This window comes from Haliotis cracherodii, unplaced genomic scaffold (genome assembly GCF_022045235.1).
Source record: "Haliotis cracherodii isolate W230 unplaced genomic scaffold, xgHalCrac1.p SCAF_8, whole genome shotgun sequence".
NCBI lineage: Eukaryota > Metazoa > Mollusca > Gastropoda > Lepetellida > Haliotidae > Haliotis > Haliotis cracherodii.
In genome coordinates this window covers 4,607,649-4,630,742 of record NW_027266341.1, presented here as the reverse complement: position 1 = coordinate 4,630,742, position 23,094 = coordinate 4,607,649, and the positions used below count along the sequence as shown (strand labels likewise).

The 23,094-nt window shown below is 39.2% G+C and overlaps 2 protein-coding genes across 2 annotated transcripts; both read right to left on the bottom strand.

The window, feature by feature from the left end:
* Positions 1 to 1,540: 1,540 nt before the first annotated feature.
* LOC139450307 (aurora kinase C-like) lies at positions 1,541 to 3,158 on the bottom strand. Its single transcript, XM_071231986.1, has 2 exons — positions 3,101 to 3,158; positions 1,541 to 2,553 (listed from the first exon to the last, which is right to left on the bottom strand). Exons 1-2 carry the CDS (start codon positions 3,156 to 3,158, stop codon positions 1,541 to 1,543), a joined length of 1,071 nt encoding a protein of 356 aa, XP_071088087.1.
* Positions 3,159 to 15,150: 11,992 nt separating this feature from the next.
* LOC139449370 (uncharacterized) lies at positions 15,151 to 19,683 on the bottom strand. The gene is made up of 10 exons (XM_071230712.1): positions 19,628 to 19,683; positions 19,192 to 19,307; positions 18,711 to 18,861; positions 18,112 to 18,208; positions 17,633 to 17,815; positions 17,283 to 17,401; positions 17,031 to 17,127; positions 16,134 to 16,887; positions 15,517 to 15,606; positions 15,151 to 15,302 (listed from the first exon to the last, which is right to left on the bottom strand). The coding sequence occupies exons 1-10, from the start codon at positions 19,681 to 19,683 to the stop codon at positions 15,151 to 15,153; spliced, it is 1,815 nt and encodes a 604-aa protein (XP_071086813.1).
* Between the last annotated feature and the right edge of the window lie 3,411 nt (positions 19,684 to 23,094).

The window sequence follows — 23,094 nt, the reverse complement described above, 5'->3', positions numbered from 1 at the left end:
CCAGCAGGACAACGCTCGTCCCCACGTTGCCAGAGCTACCATGGCCTTTCTGCAACAACACAACATCCTTGTTCTACCGTGGCCCGCCCTCAGCCCTGATCTGAACCCCATCGAACTATTGCGGGATGAGGTTCAAAGGCGTCTGCACAACGTGCGCCCAGTCCCTACAACTGTCGATGAACTACGCACAGCTGCTCTGGATGTGTGCAGGAGGATCCCTAGGGCCTTCACAAATCGTCTGATCCACTCAATGTACAGGAGATGTGTGGCAGAGATCAATGCTGATGGTGGTCACATCAGGTATATTGACTGACATTTTGGGTATTGACACGAAACTGTGTGAGCCCTTAACATTCGAAAAAAAACCAATTATGTCATCTGCCTTTTAATCCATTAAACTGTCTTCAGTCAAATTTTTGTCAATCTTGCCCTATTAGTATTTCTTGTCTTTACTGTTGAAAATAAATAACATGTATACTGCATACTCGACTTGCGTTTCTTTTGCGTGTGAGTATATATGCTCTCTGCCTCATGGCATTCTTTCACCTGATGAAGGAGTAAGCATATTCTTCGAAACGTTGTGTTCCTCATAATAAAGAAGTTGAATATGATTGTTTAATTATTTCACACACACGTTGCAGGTTGTTTCAGGTAATATTGATTGTACCGCAAACAATGCAGTGCCGGCATACGGTGTATACTGTCACTACTCGCCGGAAGTCCGATGTACTTCTGTGTTCAGGTGAGAAGCAGTACGTACGTACGTACGTACGTACGTACGTAAGTGTCACGTGGTCACATAAGCTCCACCCACTCATGAATTTTCTTACTCTTGTAGGTATAGGGACTACAAACGTCTGTGAAGTGAGTGTCTTTGTTGACATTTTAAGGTGTTGGTTATATATCCAGGAGAGCTATAGTGCCCTATTAATTCACAAGTAAATAAGGATGTTCGGAACATTATTGTCTGACCATGCTTCATAAACTCAAAAAACAATATGCAGATCTATTAAAATAGTTTATTCATCACAATGTCCAAAGGTGGACGACATGTGATCTGGCAACAGGAAAACAAGCAATTTCAATATAATATTGGTACCTCACCCATGTTCACACGGTGGTTTGAAATATTAAGATATTTACAAAACAAGTTCCAATAATAACATGGTTTGTACACCTGAATTTGGGTTTCATATGAAGTACAGTCGTTGATGGTTTTTCACTGTGGTCGTGATCTAGTTCTGTGTTTACACAATAGTGCCAAGTATGGTAAAATATATGATTAAGCAATGGAATTGGGCAGGGAACCACGACATCTGGGTTCCATGAAACACACACCGGCGGATCATAGAGCCTGACCATTCGTTCTCCATTAGTCGCCTCTTACGACAAGCATGGGTTACTGGGGGCCTTTTTGTTCTATACTTCCCAGGGCTTACCTGGCTCTTAATCTGTGCCATAAATAAGCGTTTCAGAAGGTACGCTGGGCAGCACTGACAGTTTACGGCTGGCTACGGTATAAGCAGGGTATAAAAATAATCTAGAAAAAGAAACGCCTGAAATATTTTTCTTTTAGTGCCGTTTTAGCCGTGATTCTCGATTCTGGATTCATATCTAGACATTTCTTAACCAAACAAAGTAACCTTCTGTCTCGACTTTCAAAAACACTGAAATCGGGCTGAGGAATGACAGTGTCTGTTCCCATTGCGGAGTTGTAGAAGTTGGGCCGCTTTCCTGTCAAACTTTCATATAAGGACACTCCAAGGCTCCACATATCAATTGCTTTCATGTAGATGTCGCCTGATGAACGCCGTTCCCTTGCGTGTACCTCTGGTGGGGTGTACTGGGGAGTGCTTATAGTCGGCTTCCGGTCCAGCAATGTATCTTCCGGTCTCAGCTTCATCGCGCCCCCAAAGTCGATTATTTTGACTTTCAAATCTTTTCCGATCAGTACATTGGTCGGCTTGATATCCCGATGAACAATGTTGTGTTTATGGAAGTATTTGATAGCTTTAACAAGTTGCCTCGCGATCTTTTTCAAAGATCTTTGTCTCTGGGATTTGTTGTAACAGGCAATGAAGTCGGCCAGATCGCAGCCATCGAAATACTCCATTATGATCACATGGAGTCCATGATGGGAAAACAGGTCGTAAACTCCAATGATATTTTTGTGATTCAGCTGACTCATAATGCTAAATTCTGTAGCCCATGCCTTGGATATTGTATCCGAGTGGAGTTGATTTGGGAGCGAGACTTTCGCTGCGTATGTCCGGCCATTTTTATCCACCTTATATACGGTGGCGGTTCCTCCTGACTTTATTACACTCTGCACCGTGTACCCACGGATGGTACGGCCAAGGAATATATGCTCGTATTGTGGTGGCTTCCAACATGCCCATGACGATGGAGTCGAGACGTCCACGCGGGTGATAGATGATGGAGATATTAATCGCTCGATGCTTTCGAGAGTCCTGTTGTCGCAACAAAGATGCCTTCCCCATAACTCCACAGCAGCGTTTTGCTGGTCTTCAATGCAAGGAGTTAACTGGGAACCTGAATAGAAATAAACAACATTCTACCAACACATTTTAAATTTCTGCTACCTGTTGCATGGGTAAATGTATATTTGGACATGTATATAAAAAAAACTCATATCTTTTCTAAATAGCTGTTCGAAAAGCGATAACATAGACTTGATGTACTTACTTTTACAGATATTATGTAACCGTATGGAAGTTTAAATCTTTGGAACATAAACAAGAAACGGCATTTTATATCATTGTACTATTTAACGTAGAGAGAGACAGGTTCACATTGTCCAAGAATTGACTAATTACGTGTCTCGTGATTCTTTGGGATCAGAGAAACTGTCCATCATTAGAAATTGTTAAAGCATTTCAAACAACGTTTTTTTTTTTAAAAGAATTATACATATTCTTAATGCGTTCACCTGTTGAAACAGTTTTATCCAGCACACAATACTTCCATTCTGACACACTAAGACATTTGAACATATTTGCTTCCAAACAATACCTAGTTCATCTTCAATAAGACTGATTTATCAAATGTTTGTCAAGGATACGTTTTTTAAATTACTCACCAAAGCCTTCTTCTATTGTTGTGCTTAAACCATCACCGAGAAACCACGAGTTTGCCATTTCTGTTTGGAAAATACATCGGACACTTACTTATGTTGGAGATTTAACGTGCGCTTTCCGACTGCAAGCGTATGTCGCACACGGGATCGGACACGAAAACACGTCTTGTATATAGAAGCGCGATGGCTTTTGCTGTGACGTCGTCTTTCTATGACGTCAGACGATTGTGACGTAAAACGATCTACCATCAGCGAGCTCTTCATTCGTCAGCACTCGGCCCATTCCGTCACCCCGAGCTACACGAGTGGTCTTATGTGGAGATAGTATGGAATAATTTGTTTAAAAAAGGAAATGTTTTTCAATCATTACAATACTTTTTTAATGGAGCATCCAAACAATTTCTGTGTTTGTGTGTTTAACGCTCACTCTGCCTTTATGGTACAGAGCATCAAAATCAAAAGTCATCAGGACAATTATGTTCGGAAAAAATACCGAAACAATCCCTTCGTTTAGGAGATAAACCTACTGTGTTTTAAAATTTGATGTAGTCCCACTGTAGAATAGATACCTCTTTAATATAATTTTGAACCGAGCGCTTTGTCGGCCAAATAGTGACAGAACTTAGACATTTGTGTCCCAGAAATAGTGGATCGTGTATGATTTTCTTAATTGTGCGTGTTCTGAAATGAATTTGGGACATTGTTTTCGTGGACTTTCGAAGGGGAGTGCTTTCTGATGGACTTTCAAATCCCCTCCTGACAAATTCTAACGGTTGTGGTTGTCATGAATAAAGTTTTTTCAAACAATTTTTATAATGTTATATTTTACTTTCATTGTCGGTTGTTTCAATGAGGAAATAGCTTAAATTGTTCCGATTCTGGTCACTATAACATTTCTCAAACAGTTTCATAAACATTTCATTTGTGTGCAAAAGATATGCCTTCGTTAAATCTTTTAATGTCATCATCGAAGCAGTCAGGGTTGCGGCCTAGAAAGCCCCAAACATCCGATATCAAACTACCGTATTTCCTCTATTTGACACTACGCCGTCTATTAATTTCGCAAGAGCCCTTGACTCGGCGTGTATTAGAGACCTGTCTGGTATTAGAGACCCAGCGTGTATTAGAGGAAATATAGATATGTTTTACAGTTCATATGGGGGGACCATCGGCAGCCATTTTCTATGAATCGATATGTAGGCTATCTATGTATTCATACGAACGTTTTTTTGTGAAAAGGCTTAATATATTTGAAAGGGGTTTCCGGAGCAAAAAGGAAACCTGTTTTTAACCAATCAGAATCAAGCATTCATCAATGTCATGGTAGAATTTCCAATACAATGTACTCTTGAGTTGATTATTAACACTCGATCTTCACATAAGATGCCGAATATATAGGTGGACAATGAATGTGAAGTGAGTTGGATAAAGTCCCCCAAACAATAATAGGCACCTTCATTTACATACTTGTTTGATGTTTACACAAAAGGCACAAAAGCCCAATATTCGTACAAATATTTTAAACGAAATACAGAAAGTTTAAACTTCAGATCTGTTTTCAAAATGTTAAGATATGAAATACATGTTCTTACTTTCCTGAGAGAATTGCTGAAAGGTTTATGAGTGTGGCATTGTACACAATCCCTACCCTCAGTTGCAAATTATCCCATGGAAGCGGAACTCAGATATTTTACTGGACACAACTGTCCAAACAGAAATGTATGGCATCAGATCTAACTAAAAGGTCATATTTTCGCGATGGAAACGGAAAGATTTCGTTTGCGGGAACGGCACCATTATATGATTGTACTATTTGACACAGAAAGAAATAGCTTCACATAAGTCGAAGAAATAATGGCTCGAAATATTTATATATTCACACCCGAAGACACATCTCTGTAATACGGAACTCAATCTGACCAAGTGGTTATAGCAGGTTGTTTACCATCCAGCTTATAGACAATACTTGCCATTTAACAAACTTCAACCATATCATACTATTCAACACAGACAACATACACCGATTTTAACATAATGTTTGCAAATGTTACCACACAACATTCTCAGCCAATATTTATCAATTTTACATTTATTATATCTTTAAATAATATCCTTGGTCTTGGAATTGAACACACAGGAAAAAAACAAAATCACTAACCCATTTACCTGTCTTTGCGAGAAGTGTGATGATAAGTCGAATAGTTGGCACTAGATAATGGTACGCGCGTCCGTTACAGCTGAACAGGCAGGATAGTTATCTGTCGCCTCTATCCTCTTTCTACTGGTCACGCCCCACTTGCAAATGCTTCGTAAGTAAATATGACGAATGATTCTCCCCTGTCACTAGTGATTTTTCTATAAATATGTTTTAGCTTCCCATGTAACATTTATCATCTCAGTTGTTACGTATACCTATATTTTCTTTTAACCTGTTTTGTCGGAATAATAACCCCAAACAGCGAATATTACGTTCTTACCTGTAATAACTGACATTAAATACAATCTTGTTAGTTTTGAATACTATGACTCGAACAGACTCTCAGACTCATGCCATTGACCATCGATACCTAGCGTCTCACGTAAATGCCATATCAGAGATATAATAATGATGAATTATCGAAGACGACTATTAATTCACTCGTGGCAGTTTGTCAGTTTCCTCTCGTAGCTTGCCTAAACTTGTAATAATTATCGAAATTACATGTTACGAAATCACATAAACAATTTATTAAACACACTTAGGTCTAAGTTCCGTTTTAGCCAATTTGTGCATCTTCTGAACATTTTCACTTCAGAATAATGTACTGCGCAATTTCTTAGATTTGTCTCAGGAGTGAAATACCGTTGCCGGTAGCAAGAACGTATAAAAAATGTAATGAAAAACAACAACGATGGCCAGTGAAGTCTAAAGATAAAATCGACAACAGTATCAACACGTCACAACAGATAAGAGAGAAAACGTTAAAGAAAAGTTTTAGTGGCAAGCAATCAGGTTGAAAACTGAGCATGCCCCCCCTTTGTAAACAATGCCGTATCATCAGATAACGCCCCTTGTATGTATGGATTAGCATACACATCGTTATTGCTCAATCGCATGTCTGAAAGTCCATTTCAACCTTTCGTGAGTACAGTTTCATTTAAACAGCAAACTGTTCCTGAAGTTGTTTACTTTCAATTCAATGTCAGTGTGCATGACCAGCAGGACTGGGAGTGGGACGGGTAACTCGGGTACTCGGGTCTGAGGAGGACCCGGGTACCCACAGGACTACCCGGACCCGTGGTTAGTCACGTGATTATATTGTTTCATGACAAAAATTATCTAGAACACTTATGGTTACAATATAAGTGACAAATGTTCACATTTCTTTCCGACTATGCACACATTCCTTCCGACTTTATATGTTTGCATAAAGATGAAACTTCAGTCAACTTCAGTGTATGCATGACCAGATCATGTTATACCTGTATTCTAAATACATTTTGACAGTAGTACGGTCAAACGTTTCCCAATCGGACATTTTGTACATATCTTTTGAGACCTACAGCGGGTACACGGGTAGGGTCGGGTAATAGGAGGGGGGTGGGTACCCGTGTAGTAAATTTGGACTCGTCCCAGCCCTAATGACCAGTGGCCATGGTCAAGGGTTTGTAGGTGTGTGTCTGTGAATAACAGGAACTGTCACAGACTGGCCATCAGGGGATTATAGGTGTACACCTGGGAATAACAGGAACTGTCACAGACTGGCCATCAGGGGATTATAGATGTGTGTCTGGGAATAACAGGAACTGTCACAGACTGGCCATCAGGGGATTATAGATGTGTGTCTGGGAATAACAGGAACTGTCACAGACTGGCCATCAGGGGATTATAGATGTGTGTCTGGGAATAACAGGAACTGTCACAGACTGGCCATCAAGGGATTATAGATGTGTGTCTGGGAATAACAGGAACTGTCACAGACTGGCCATCAGGGGATTATAGATGTGTGTCTGGGAATAACAGGAACTGTCACAGACTGGCCATCAGGGGATTATAGATGTGTGTCTGGGAATAACAGGAACTGTCACAGACTGGCCGTCAGGGGATTATAGGTGTACACCTGGGAATAACAGGAACTGTCACAGACTGGCCATCAGGGGATTATAGATGTGTGTCTGGGAATAACAGGAACTGTCACAGACTGGCCATCAGGGGATTATAGATGTGTGTCTGGGAATAACAGGAACTGTCACAGACTGGCCATCAGGGGATTATAGATGTGTGTCTGGGAATAACAGGAACTGTCACAGACTGGCCGTCAAGGGATTATAGGTGTACACCTGGGAATAACAGGAACTGTCACAGACTGGTCATCAGGGGATTATAGATGTGTGTCTGGGAATAACAGGAACTGTCACAGACTGGCCATCAGGGGATTATAGATGTGTGTCTGGGAATAACAGGAACTGTCACAGACTGGCCATCAGGGGATTATAGATGTGTGTCTGGGAATAACAGGAACTGTCACAGACTGGCCATCAGGGGATTATAGATGTGTGTCTGGGAATAACAGGAACTGTCACAGACTGGCCGTCAAGGGATTATAGGTGTACACCTGGGAATAACAGGAACTGTCACAGACTGGCCATCAGGGGATTATAGATGTACACCTTGGAATAACTGGAACTGTCACAGACTGACCCTCAGGGGATTATAGATGTGTGTCTGGGAATAACAGGAACTGTCACAGACTGGTCAAGGGTTTGTAGGTGTGTGTCTGGGAGTAACAGGAACTGTCACAGATTGGTCATCAGGAGATTATCGATGTGTGTCCGGGAATAACAGGAACTGCCACAGACTGGTCATGAGGGGATTATAGGTGTACGTCTGGGAATAACAGGAACTGTCACAGACTGGCCATCATGGGGTTACAGGAACTGTCACAGGCAGGTCTGAGGATTATAGGTGTACACCTGTGAATAACAGGAACTGTCACAGACAGGTCTTCTGAGGATTATGGGTGTACACCTTGGAATAACAGGAATCTTTTGAAGAAAGCTAAAATTACTTGTTATCACTTTCACATTTACTCACCTATTTATTTTCATTTTAAATTCAATATAGATGTTATAAAGATATTGGACTTGGACAGAGGCAAAGGATATCTGATTTTGTAGGATCTTGTATTTGAAGGGGTTTGTGCATTAATGAAACAGATGACCAGTGTATGTGCAAAAATATAGTCAAATTGGGAGAAAGTTAAAATTTGTGTTAATCTTAACCTAAGGAAAAGTTGTTCTCACACATGTATTATGTCATGGTCATGGCTGATGCTTCTTTCAATTCAAAACACCTCGTGGGAAAACTCTTTGACTTGTCCTTGTTTTGATTGGCTTGACAGCTTTGATTTGAATTGACACATCTTTTAAGAGAACTTAAACAATATATGAGGGGAGGTTTGGTAGCCCAGTGGTTAAAATCACGCCGAAAACCCATGTTCAATTCCCAACATGGGTACAATGTGTGAAGCCCATTTCTGGTGTCCCCTGCCGTGATATTGCTGGAATATTGCTAAATGTGGCATAAATCAAACTCAATCACTCAATAAAATAAAATTCCAGCCAAATTATTTCTGTTTAAACTCAAGATACTGACTTCAGACCATGACTGAACTAAAGTTACGTTGACGGTGACCGGTGTGTGTCACATGCAGATGTCACGGACAGATGCTCACATTATCAACCACTGTCTTGTTTTGGCCAGGATGCAGCACTAATATTGCTCACCCACTCACACAACTCAAACAGTTCACGTCAAATGTGTAGCCATTTACTTAATTTCATCCTTACAGATGTGGCAAGGCAGATTGCATGTTCTTTTTTTCTGGAATAAGCACAAACAGCAAGATTATTCAAGGTATTATGTTTATTTGGAACCTGAATGTGATGTGGGATGTTGAACAATGAAGTCATGGCGCATCTTATCCAATCATAGGCGGTGATGCAACTGTTCCATCGTCTTTCACGTAGATGCGCACACGGTCAAAGCGCAGGTCGCGTGTCACCATGGAATCCTCAGGTAAAACAATGACCTGTGATTACAAGAAAACATAGAAATAATTGCCAAAACTGGAGTCATAGTCCCACATTTATCAATCATCAGATTAGTCATTTTATATATTTTAAAAAACTCCCGCATCCATATTATTTGTGTTATTTATTCCTCCACCCACCCACCTATTCACCCTCACCCTCATCCCAACTACTTAACATTTAGAGGAAATAAAAAATACTTAAATTAGAAATAGAAAAAGTTGGATTTTGTTACCTAGATCTACCAACCTGAAAGAAAGTCTTGTCTCACAACTTGTGTGACAATTCATTGAAGCATACATAAAATCATAACTACAGACGCGATACTGTGCCAACGGCACTTGGACAGATAGAGCTGTACCTTCCAGTTTTTTAAGTGTGATCTCACATAGCAAAAAATCTTCTTTGTGTCTTTTTTTTATATTTATACGTTCTACCATATGTCTAATCAAAGAATCTAGCAACAATTTATTTTTCTTTACACCTGACACATATATTTTCATCACCATTCAACTCGAAGGAATAATTCAGTTCAGTTTTTTTCTTCTTTCTAAAGTTCCTCAGCTTCTTTTCCAAATTCTTCATAAAATTAGTATATTTTTGGTTATTTTTGTTTTGTTCAAAAGGTATAGCTTGATCATCCATCACAATATTTCCTTCCATTGTCAGACCGCTAATGCTTTCTATTCTCAAGGTGACAAAACTATTCCATGTATTTTTCACCTTCCTCATCCCACAGAGTTCTATTTCTACACTATCTGCACCTTTCTTCATCTCTCATCTATTCTCCTTTAACTTGCATAAGTCACACAACAATATTTCGTTACTGGGTTGGAAATGATCTGATAACGTTCTTACAAGTGTGAAATATCTGTTTTCTCTGGAGGTGACCCTCCCCGATTCGCTCTGGTAATCCGACCTACCCCAACCCCATAATAAATTACCGAAAACCAAATGTAGTATGTTGTAGTCAGGGAGGATTTGGAGATAGTGGACCCCTCCCTTTTAATAATGCTGGACCCGCCCTTACAGACAATAGGGCGGTAAATGAAATATTGTTCAAAGCGGTCACACAACTCAATTCAGTGCCGTAGCCCCCCTGGATTTTTTTTTTATAGTAAACAGTTTTATTTGAATCAAGTTGGGGACAAGTGATACTTGTACCAATATTTGTAAAAAAAAAAGTCAACTACGGCCTTGCATAATCACTGATACGATATCCTGCCGAAAACAACTACACAGTACGTGCGTTCGCTTATCAAAATTTGAGAACTGAGGTTACCATATTTCTGGCTCCCAGTGTTGACTGGATTCAAACTGAGTTAACCAGTGTTCATCAAGGATAACTTAGCGCAGAACCCGAAATATAACGAATAAAATGCAGCCTTATATATAATACAAAATAACTGAGAGCTAGAATTGCTTTAACAAACACAACATAATATGGGAGGTTAACAAGTGTTTCCTTGATTGACAAAGCTGCCAATGTACTAATGTTCAACGACGAGGAAGTTCAAAATGAAGCGTAGAACATCAGATATGCAAAATCATCATCAACGTTGCGTTATTGATTCTGAAGTATTGATATCAACAATCGAAAGTTAAATTGTCCTTGCGCATATCAGATTTCTTATGTACTATCAGTATCCAGTTAATTGTATATTATATAACTATGGCTTTATTCATGATTGAATCAATAAATGAAACTAATGTTCGATCATTTGGACGTCATTTGGAGGATGCTAACCGGAGTATCGCACCCTAGGGATTCAGTAGGTATGAGCAAATTAGGGCAACTTAAGAATGACGTAAATCCGTTAACATGTGCTAACATTGGGCAACGCAGGTTCCCCTGGGTCATCCAGGGTTTGAAATCGAACGCAAGATGTACTTGCCTCAAGACTAGCGTCTTCACTTTCTATGACAGCCTTGGCCTCCTCACCTGTCTGAACAAGGAACGAAAATTTGAAACATTAATATGTATTGGATTAATGTTATTTTTCAGATATCAAAACAGTATATCAGAACGGAATATATGGACGAACTGAGCCTTCAGTACAGTATGTGTGTTTGTTGTTTAACGCCGCACTCAGCACTATTCCAGCTATATGACGGCGGTAAGTAAATGATGGAGTCTGGACCAGACAATCCAGTGATTGACATCATTAGTTTATTTGATTGTTTGTTAGTTGTTTAACGCCGCACTCAGCACTATTCCAGCTATATGACGGCGGTAAGTACATAATGGAGTCTGGACCAGACAATCCAGTGATTGACATCATGAGCATCGATTTACGCATTTGAGATACGAAGACATGCATCAACCAAGTCGGCGAAACCTGAGAACCCGTGGCCTCTTGCGACAAGCATGGGTTGCTGCAGACCTATCCTCTACCCGGATCTTCACGGGTACATCATGTTTGTCGTGAGTTTTAGTCAAGTACGGGATGTGAAGAGAATTTTTTTTTACCAGTAACTAGGTACGAGTTATGATCACGTCCCAATGCTACAATGCTTAGCTCGCTCTAAGGTCGTCAGAGGCGACCACTGGTGAGATCAGTAAGTCAGATTCAGTGACTTGTTTGATAGCGTGTCATCGTACCCCGATGGCGTGGAAATTACTCGGAATATTTACAGACCGCTGTGTTAACAGGTGTAATATTGCTGAGAGCGGCGTTAAATAAAACAAAAAGATAATAAAGTCTTACCTTTCCCACAAGGTCTGGCCATTTCTTCTCTGGTGCTGCCATTATATGCACACTCGTGTAGAATACCACTGGTTTAACAAAGCTTCTCACTGCTTGAGACAGTCGCGTCTACGTACAGCTGGAGCTTTGGTCTGAATGGTGGTCTGTTTGGGAGATTGTAACATGTTAACTCTTGTGGTGTTAACCAAAATACATTCATGCCATCGGTTTTTATAACTTCTTCATAACCTGGCGATTTATATTAACTCTACGTTAAATATACATCGCAGTAAGACACACTTCATGTATTAATGTACCATTTGTACATAAACATATTTTACGCCCTCATATAACGGCGTTAAAAAAACCACATACTCAAGTTAACGAGTATTCGCTGGATTTGTATGGTGGAAGGAATTTGAGTTATCAATGTTTCATTGTCTAAAGGGTTAATATTGAAGAGGGAAGTGCCCCCTTAAAGCGTCTGAGGTTGTCCTTGATCAGTGGTTTACAACAACAGTTAAACTCTTGTACGTCATAAATTCTGAGTTAATACAAGCAACGCCTGAGTTAGATTATAGCCTGTAGGTTCCCATTGGGCAGGTCTGACCGTAGTTAGTCCTGACACACTTCTTGCTTTGTCTACACCAGACCGTACACACATGTCATACTTAATAACTCGTCGAACACGGGTAGGAAGCAGGAGACTTGAAAGGTTAGAGTTCAATCTGCAGCTGGGAAGTTTCCTGCATATATACTACCGACATAAATAAGGGATCTGATGATTTGAATGTAGCTATCGTTGAGGTGTACATTGACAATGATGCACGTGCACAAAGAAGCCAAAGTGTGCGCCTACAGAGCGTCAGTATCCCAAGTTGCCCGAATTTTGGGCAAATCAAAAAGTGTAATTTCTCGACTGTATCGCCCAACATGGTGGACACACCAGATATTGATCTGACGCCCGAAATTAATTTTAAAGACATTTATCGTCATTGCACCTTCACTATCATTTTATCAGTTCCATTATCTTTTGACGGTAGATTGCGCGTAGACTTTGAACTGCAGAGTACATCTTTTCATAAAAATATGTATGAGCGGACTAAATGTTATTGTGCTTAATACTTGTGTGGATTTGAGGGATGCAAGATTATACCACGGAAGCCACTATCTTCCATTGTAAAACCATTATCTATATACCGTTTTACTATTCGTGGCCTCAGAATGAAATTGAAAACAAAATGTAAGCATTCATTACATCCTTGTACTTATCAATTTAAGTGGTATATATGCATATACGCGAGTAAAATCCAACAATTGTTTCCACTCAGTTTCAACAACGAAATTCACATTTTGACTTGAGTAGATTGTCAACTAGAGATAATTGTCTTGGCAGTTGATGGTAATGTTGGTTGGTTTATTGTTTTACGCCGCACTCAGCAATATTCCACAGCAGAAGAAACTAACATGTTTAGCCCACTAGTCCTTAAAATGATAACATATAGCAAAACCCTTAAAAATAGCATTTTTCCAAAAGTCCTTATGATACATTTAACTGTTTGGCAGTTAGGGAAGGACTATAGGACTAGTACCAATTTCTAACCAGACCAGACAATCCAGTGATTGACGCCATGAGCATCGATCCACGCAATTGGGATCGATGACTTGCATTAACCTAGTCAGCGAGTCTGACCACCCGATCCCTTTAGTCGCCTCTTACGACAAGCATAGTCGCCTTTCCGGCCAGCATGTGTTGCTGAAGACCTATTCATACACGGGATGTTAATGTAGTCGTGTGTACTTTTCGAGTATATATTTTCATGTCATTCGGTAATGCAGTGAAAATAGAAACATATACATAACATTGGACTGTACTTTCATCAGTGGTGATATACAATTGAACATGATAAAATATACACCTGGAAAAATGTTAAACCTTATTGAAAGAGTAAATCCAAGTCCCGCGATCGCTAATGTAATTGGTAAATTCATTTTGCTAATGACACGACAGTAATGCATAGCTGACAGGTGAATGTTTGTTTGAGGTTTCCTATACGAAAAGCACTTGTATGTTGCACCTGCAACAAGCCACTCGCTACTTGTAAATTCCAAAAGTCCAGTGGACGCTAAACCCAAGCACCATACTTGCCCTTTAATTCGTCTTCAACATGGTACATAGGAGATTATCTGACGGCGAAAGATGATCGTCAGTTCGGTTATCGCGATCCGGTTATAGATCTACACAGATTGAAACAGAAACCTCGGCAAACTAATGAGGTAAAGGATCGTTCAAGTCCTGGGTGGCCTCCCGTGACTTCAACACGCGAAGATCGAGAGCTGCTCCGCTTGATAAGGCGATAACTCTTTACCACAAGCACCTGTCTGAGGGAGAGTAGGATGCAACACAGACAGTTGAGAAATCGACTCAGCATCAGCAGGTGTGAAGTGAAGGAGGGTGATCAAGCGTCTTGTGATGTCAGATCGTCGCAAGGACCGTTTGACATGTTCTTTGGCGAAGCGTGACGGAAGATCAGTCATGATTGGGCTGACCTGTCCAATGACTGCAAGCTGGACATGGTCACTGTGGAGGGCAATCTGACGGGATTGTAATACAACACAAGAACATGTAGTCCATTCAAACCTTTATTTGAGACAAAAAGTTACAATAGTCTACGCAGAAGTGTTTATATATCATTTTCATGGTGTTAATTGGCACATATGTAAACATCATATATCCTGTTTTTATTGCACATTTCTGAAATAGTATTTTCAAATTGTTAACTATTGTAAATACGCATGTAAAGATGAATACATATATACAAAACGAACGATAAATCAAAGATTTGCATTACTCTTTCTTTAAATACAAGTTTATATGAATGTATACAAGTAACAAATAAAGTTATAATCAAAAACATATTTTACAAAGGTATATATTATATATATCACAAATCATGTGAAGAGATGTTTTATTCATTTAATTATATATCTATCAATGAGATCATATTATTTTATTTTATTTTATCTTATTTGCACAGCATAGGCATTTTATAATGCAAGAAATGCATACAAATATTATGTATGTGGTGTGTGGTGTAACAAAATAATTAATATACTCTCTCATCATAGTTCCGTTGAACACAAAAGAGAAATTATTCTAAGCCCACACAGGTAGCATCTCCAAAGACAAATATGCTATTACCACAGTGCATTTATTCCTCTATATATGTTATACAAAAAGTATCAATCCTATCAACAAAGGTCCATGTTCCAAACTCATAATCAGGGCGTGATTTACTCGTTAGGGTGAGACTCCCTTGTGGGCACACACAGGGAGACCAGCCCAGCAGGGTAAGAGCCGTGTATCCTCATCCCGAGTTTGGTCTTCTTGTAGCCATAGGCCATGCCATCAGCACCAGCTGCTCTGATCTGCTTGATCTTCATGCCTGGAAAGTGATGGAGATGTAGGTGAGGATGGAGAGAGTGAGTGGGTGAGTGAGTGAGTTGGCGAATGGTGAGGCAGAGCATACACAAAGCTGATGGAAGGCGGATCTGAATCAGGCAAGGAGATGATTGAATGTCCCGGCAGGATTTATCCTAGAAATTCTGACTTTGTGAAAATGACATGATGATGTCTTGAAAGCAATTATTTTAACTCACCCACACGAAGGCTGATCTGGTTGGGACTTGTCTTCTTCCAGTTCTGGACAGCAAAGACTGACACTCTGCTCAATGTTGACACACAAAGTCCTGTGGGAAATCAAAAACAAAGAAACTGTTTGGAAGGAGCCCTTCATTGAATAAATGAATTTGTTATCATTGAAGTAACTAAGTTTGGAACAAATGTTTAAAACACTAATTCATAGAATCCTACCTGTGCCGGAAGTGATAGATATCCCTCCCTCCTTGACACTGGCTGGGGGTTCTAGGGAAAGAAAAACAGTTTACAACAATGTTGGAAGCGACACTTCCGTGAAGGACGTATCTGATATAATTGAAGTTAAATCAATTACGTTTGAATGCCAACTTCAAAATAAAGGTACAAAATTCTAAAAGAAAGTCAAAGTTTTGACCGAGTCCAAGGTTCACAATAGCGCCATGTATATTTATATTTAAAAAATCAAGATAATCTGGCAAATGTATTAATATAATGAGGCGGTTAGGACTGGGCAACAGGTTTAAGATATCGGTTCATTCTAAACAACAAGGTTCGTTTGTATGTTGATAATTCCTTCGTAAAAATGTTTAAAACACTAAGCTAATTCCTTGAGTCCTACCTGTTCCAGAAGAGTCAGATATCCACCCCTCCTTGGAGCTGTCCAATCTGTGTACTGGTGATCCCTTTACACTGGGAGACTTCTGATCATTGCTGTGTCCTTGTGCTGTAGACGAGGAGCTGTCACATCCTTGGGAGCGACTCTGAACCACCTTAGCTGCCCTGCGACGTCTTCGCGCAAGGCCAGGTTGATCAGGCTGAGACTTGGCGTGTACTGTTTGCTGATGTTCGGCATGCTCTGTCGATAATTCCTTATTTTTAGAAGGTGAATTCTTTAAGTGTTTCTCCTCTCTAGATGATGAGGGTTGATAATCTGATCCCATCTTGAGATATCTAGTTTCCTTCTTGTTGGCAGCTGATTTGTGTCTACGTGCTTCATGCGTTGCACTTTGGAAAGTATGAGCTGATCTCTGTCTGATGAGGCTGTAGACTTCTCTTTTCGATCGGGGAGATTCGGGCAGAATGACATCAGCAACTGCAGGTGTGGACACTCTGTCTGGAGTGTGTGATCTCTCTTGGGCAGGCTCATCATTGTCAGACATCAAAATTTCCTCCAGGACTTCAGCAAGATGATGGTCATTCTTTGGAGCAGCAAGGCTGCCCACAGGGATTTCCTTCTTTCTAGGCTGGAAATATGTGTTTTCTGATTCTTCATCCGAGTCATCATCATCAACTGATTCCTTGTCCTCATCATCTGAATCAGCTTCTTCACTAATGTCATCCACATCCTCTGTACTTGTCGTGTCATCTAAAGCCTGTTTGGGAAATGGAGACATAAGATACAGAATACTGCAAACATAACTCCCATGTCCCATATATATATATATATATATATACACACTCCGTCTGTAGGTAGTTTTGTCAATGTATGTACAATAATAAATGACAAATCACTAACCCGATGTTTTGGGAATGTGTGTTTCTTCAGGGAGGATTCCCATATTTCTCCCGCCATTGATGTAGTGTCAACCTCCTCTGGTTCATAATCTAGACAGCTGTAACAAAAGGTAGTCGGCCTGGTGAAAGCTGTACTAAGTTACTTCTTCATAGCACATCATCACAGCAATAACAAAATGGCATTAGAACAAACAGCACACTGGACTTTCGGTCTGTTGTACCAACTGTAACATGAACATCCTAAACAACTTACCCCAATGATGGAGGGGTGAGTTTCTCCATCCTCTCTACAAGGTTACTGATGGATGCAAACATTGCGTCAAGCTTCTCTTTCTCTTGTTCCAGAAAGTCTTCTTTGAGACTCTCAGTTTTCTGGAAAAAGAAGACCCTTAATTGTGTGAAGTTTAAGGTAATATTAATAAACTGCTACTATCTTGTTTGTCAACATTAACCCCAAAGATGTTTACTTGAATTACCATGAAACTGTATATAATTAAAATAAACTAGTATTACATAAAGATTCATTACATCTCAGTATCTGAGAAATCTGGTGTTTGTTTCAAGATGACTATGTACCAGTAACTTACAGCAAGAGAAACTCACCTGAGCTAGGACCTCTCGTTCATTGACTTCGTTTGTGAAAAAGATATTATATCTTGTCAAGGCAGCATCAGTTTTGGACTTGAAGCTGGTGTATTTTCTGTCCAGCTCTATATCCTCAGCAGTCATGGTGCCAGACAGTTTTGTATATAGGTCCTCCTTCTTTCTCACTCTCTGTCCATAGTGCTGGTGGAATAATAAATGTACTAGTGCATTCTGTTCTCTGAACAACAAATTTATGTGTAACGTTATGTAACACTAGTGTCCTATAGTTATGAAACGCTGAAATTTATAAATATATATGCACTCAAGTTGTCAAAGTTCATATGGTTACACAAATCCAAATTTAGTTCATCAAGCTTCACTACAGACAAAATGGTTGGCGCCTAGCTGTTCAGAGGATTCAGGCTTGTTGAGGAGTTACATGTAGGTAGTGTGGTTGTAGTCTGGCATTTAGTCATGACTAGAAACCTACAACCAACCTTCCATGCTTTTGCTGCATTCTTCTCGAGCTTGAGATGTGTTTTCTTCATGGCAGCTGCTCTTTTCAGGAGTTCCTCGAACACATGATTGTCTGACCTGTGTAATTTAAGGTAATCACTGAATTGAAGAGTGAATTGCTTTTCGCAATATTCCAGCAATATCACGGCAGGGGACACTAAAAATGGGCTTCACACCTTGTACCCATGTGGGGAATCGAACCCGGACTTTAGGCGTGCGAGCAAAAGCTTTAACCACCAGGCTAGCCCACAACCTTGTCAAGAACAAATGTGTGAGAACATGATGTGAGAGTGAATTCATTAGGGAACATTTCAGTGTTACAGTTTGGCAGCTAACAGACAGACTGATCGGTGAAAAGATATCCACACTGCTGGGCTTCAATGTCATGCTCACAAAGCCAGGTGACACATAGTGGAAGCATTTGTCATTTCTTTCACATGTAACAAAGTATGCTGTGTGTCTTGTAATGAACACTATGGTTTCATTACGATATACCAAAGACGTATAGAGATATACCACTGCATATATCTATGCTAAATTGATGACCATTGCTAACACATATACATGAATACATCCTTACATTAGCAGGTCTCCAAATGGTCCATCTGGGCCTGTATGTTTAACCATATCCCCAAGGACTGCTTTGTGGAATTCACTGATTTTTGTCAGGCATTGGTTAAATCTTTCTGCTCTTGACTGAGAGTTATATCTCTTTTTCCCACGTTGAATGCCTGGAAAAGAAACCAAAAATCTGACAGTGAACTCAATCACATCCTGTCGTGGTCAGAGGGACTATTCTACTATATCATTTCCTCACAATAGGTAGAGTATCTGAATGAGAGTGCAATCACATATATATCGATCGTCTCAGGGGTATGAAACATCATTTAATACCAGTGGCCTACATATGCATTTGTACAATCTGCCAATTCCCCATTGTTGTCATAAGTAATCATAATCATGTGTTGATCAATAATTGTATGTTGATCGAGGCCCTGAGTCAGTGTTGTCAACGTCACATGTTATATAATGTGTTTAGCTTTGGATTAATGGTAACTTACGTAGTTCACAGAAGAATTTGAGTATTTCTCTTCCCTGGTCGATTTTGTCGGCATACAACTGACTGGCCGCCACGACTGTGTGGACCACTGCCTTCCATGCTTTCATCTCAAAGTAACTGAAGCAGCAGTGAATATAGGATTTAATCTGGATATTGGTAATTATCGTTTTATTATCTATTTGCCAATGTGATTATATCATTTCACTTTAATATGAAATTACGTATTACGTATTACGAATTAGATATCAATAATTAGATGTCTCTAATTGTCCAGCAATTCGTAGCTGTACACACAGTAAACGGGCCTACATGGGTCAATAAAAAAAGATTATTCGTGTACGGCGGCAGCTCCGAACTCCTTTGGGTTGAGAAAGTGACTCGAGACACGTACAACAGCCTGCTAGAACAAAAAAATGGAGCAGCTTGTTACTTCTTACGTTATGTCGTTTTTCTCATCAAAAAGAAGCAGTTGCCTCCGAGGAGGTGATTCCATTTTGAAAGTGGCGCTAGACAACTTCCTCTTGTAATGGCGCTAACATTAACAATGATGCCGTTGTCTATGGCAACGTTACAGTGCTTCCGGTGAGCGTGATGCTCCACATCAACTTGTGAGGTGTTGCTATAGTACACCAGTTAGACCCAGTTAATAAAAGTAGCTCGCCTCTCCTTGTCAACCACATATCATTATATTGAATAACATGTAACACCAACCCACATATTATCGATAAATTACATGTAAATAAGTTTTTTCCGAGTAGTTCCCCTTACATAAATACGGAAATTTGAAAAGGCATTTGGGAAATTAGGAAACGAAACACGCATCCAACCAGAGCGAAATAAATATATTTACACTTATTGATAATATCGATTTGTTATGTGTTCAGGCAAATTCAAACAATTTCCCAACAGCCATACCGGCACTAGTTTCAAAGTATCCCAGTATCGTGATGCAACAGTCACACTTATATAGCTAGCTGTTTTCACATTGAATACGAAATTACTGATATCTACTATTGTTTTAAAGATATCTTGAAATAAATTAGTGATATCTAAAATTGAATTGAAGACATCACAGATAATTATAGACAACTGCAATAAAATGTAAGATATCACGAAATGAATTAAGGATATGATAAAACATAGTTTTATCTTGAAAAGAAATGCTGCTATCATAAATTCGATTTATGATATAATATAATATAATTCACATTTTCTAATGATGCGAGTCCCATTCCTCATATCTTGCAATTAAATACAGATAGCACATGCCATCATATCATTAATTATTTTTTGATATCTTGAATTGTTATTATCGGATGATTTCACTGGCGTTAAATAAAAAGAAAATACCTGATCCATTTCTGATAAATTTACCTATGTCGTAAAAAATGAGCAGTTGTGAATGAATGTAGTGATTTTGTACCTAGACCAGTCTTTGTGTTTGTACCCAATTATAGTTTGCATTAGTTTCTAAAATATATCCAAACGTTACTCGTAATGGTCCATATAGTCATATTATGGACTTGACGACATGTTCTATTGTATATGTTCTGCTCATTTACTATTGTTTGCAATGTACATGTAACAATAAATATAATGAGAAACTGAAATATATTGTTTTATTATTTTTGGGCTACAAAATCGCTCAGGAGTGTGGGTACAAAGTCACATAGATCCACACCCGTGGGGTAAAACGTATGCGATCATGCGCTGGACTCTTCCGTCAAACATGGACTTCGTCCTGTATTGTTTTGTCACCACACAAAGACCTGACAGATGTAAAAACGATACGTATATCACATCTAAGCCTTGAGGTACGCTTCTAGACTAACATCTATATTCTCTGAAACAGTTGTTAAATTATAGAATTGTAGTTGTGAAATATAATAAAAAGGAGCCCAGAGACTCTTCATTTTCAGATATTTATACTGCAGTAATCTAGACCTGCCAAATACTTTAGACTTGTATTGGGCTGCATTTGATCCCATTGATCCTATTTCCATGAAATCTGTGTGAGGAGACACCGACATTGCCACAACTTATATCATACGAAATATAGATCCCCCGCGCGTCCGCAAGGCGAGTGCGCATTGACGCATGAAGGCTTACTTTTTCAGAATGGAATGTATGTATTTCTCACTGATTATACTTACAGTGTCAGAATTCGTGAATTTCGCTTCGTAAAATCAGAATAAATATATGTATTGGTAGATCTGCCTATTTACTGAACCCCACCTGAATAAACTCATTCCTCGTGAAATGTTTTAGCGGTATGCAAAAACAATAAGGTGAGAGTTGCTTCCCATTTGTTGTTGCACCATCGAAATTCACATGTTCAAAGAGTGGGTGGATTACCCACCCTGCTGAAGTAATGCACATAAGTCAAAATCAACTGTTTGCAAATAAATTGCAACACTTGACACAGGTGTACACCAGTGGCAGTAGCAAGGACATATTACCCTCTCACCAATCCTACCACAGGTAACGCTGCAACAGAAATATCGTCTGCTTGAAAACACGAATTCTTAGGAGTATCAGATTTATCGGATATATATATATCAATTATCATTACGGGTGAATCTGTAATCCACCAATAAACGACAGAGAGTTCCTTGGATAATGCATCCGTAACCCAATCTTAAGTTCCCGTTACTATTGGTAACTCGATCTCAAATTTCCTGACAATTACGGTACAGAACCTTAGATTTTACAGTTTGTTGTTTTGTCTTTTATTAGGATTTATAACCTTACAATCCATTCATTTATCACAAAGGAGAAGGATGATTGTAGTTTTTATGCATTGATTAGGGCCGGGGTAACATAAAAGATCACCCTCCCCATTGATATATAGAGTTTTGAATTGACAAAAGCCGTTCATCGATTTGTAGAACATTCAAAAATCATTTCTATTATATGATTAAATATAGTGAGGCAGTTTTGTTTTCATGAAACAAGAGCATTTCCATCCCCTGATTTGAATAACCCACAGGCCAGGATTGGTTGGTAGGTTGAGTTCATTAGGTGGAGAAAAAAATCTAGCCTCCCTGGGAGTTCAGTTTTGTTTCTGTTTCTGTTTTTTGTTTTGTTTCTGTCGAACAAGAATTAAAAGCATGCACTCATTATTTCATTGCAGCATTTCTCTTTTAATTTACATTAATGTTGAACTTTTGGGGATGATCAAGCTTCACCCCCCAAAATGAATATATTTATAAACCAAGTATAAGAAATTGTGCAGCCTTACATTAAAATATGATTTGAGTACTTATTGGTTTAGAAAGCCAGTACCTTTGAAAATGAGGAACCTCCTTTGATGCATATAGTAGGACATAGATAGAATGAACTGCAATGAGACCGGAGAAATCAGTTCGTTATATACGTTTTCGCTTGGAAACGTCGTCCATCTTGGTTAAAACAAAACAAGACACATACACTTTTATACACGTTTCCTCTCTCATTTACCGGTGATTCAGTTAAAAAGTACCAAATGATACAACTTCAAAAAAAAAGTTTAAACAGTGGTCGGAAGAAATTGTATCTGAAATTATTATTTTATCAGAATAATATATTCCAATATCACCAAAATTAATGTAAACATTATTGAATGAAATTTGTTTGTTTTACAGACTAGATTAGTCCAATTACATGCAGTGTTAGAAATTGGCACTTGTCCAGTAGGCCTTGCCAAACTGCCCAATACTTAAGGTATCATAAGGACTAGTAGAAATTTGCCATTACAGGTTTTGCTACACGTTATCATTATAAGGACTAGTGGAGTAAAACTGTTAGTTTCATGTAAGATTCACATAATGCAAATTTAACAAGGTTTAACTGTCACCAGTGATTGTTGATTTGCCACGATTATGTTGATTTGCGTCTAATGGCGTACAGCTGAGTGAGATTTCGC

What these genes read in the sequence shown, in the direction of transcription:
- LOC139450307 (XM_071231986.1), bottom strand. Translation starts at nt 3,158, where the DNA reads ATGGCAAACTCGTGGTTTCTCGGTGATGGTTTAAGCACAACAATAGAA. An exon ending in AACAATAGAAGAAGGCTTTG is followed by an intron (nt 2,554 to 3,100) that starts GTGAGTAATTTA and finishes ATTTCTATTCAG; the next exon opens with GTTCCCAGTTAACTCCTTGC.
- LOC139449370 (XM_071230712.1), bottom strand. Translation starts at nt 19,683, where the DNA reads ATGGAATCACCTCCTCGGAGGCAACTGCTTCTTTTTGATGAGAAAAAC. An exon ending in ATGCAGCAAAAGCATGGAAG is followed by an intron (nt 17,816 to 18,111) that starts GTTGGTTGTAGG and finishes TTATTCCACCAG; the next exon opens with CACTATGGACAGAGAGTGAG. An exon ending in CCAGATCAGCCTTCGTGTGG is followed by an intron (nt 15,303 to 15,516) that starts GTGAGTTAAAAT and finishes ATCACTTTCCAG; the next exon opens with GCATGAAGATCAAGCAGATC.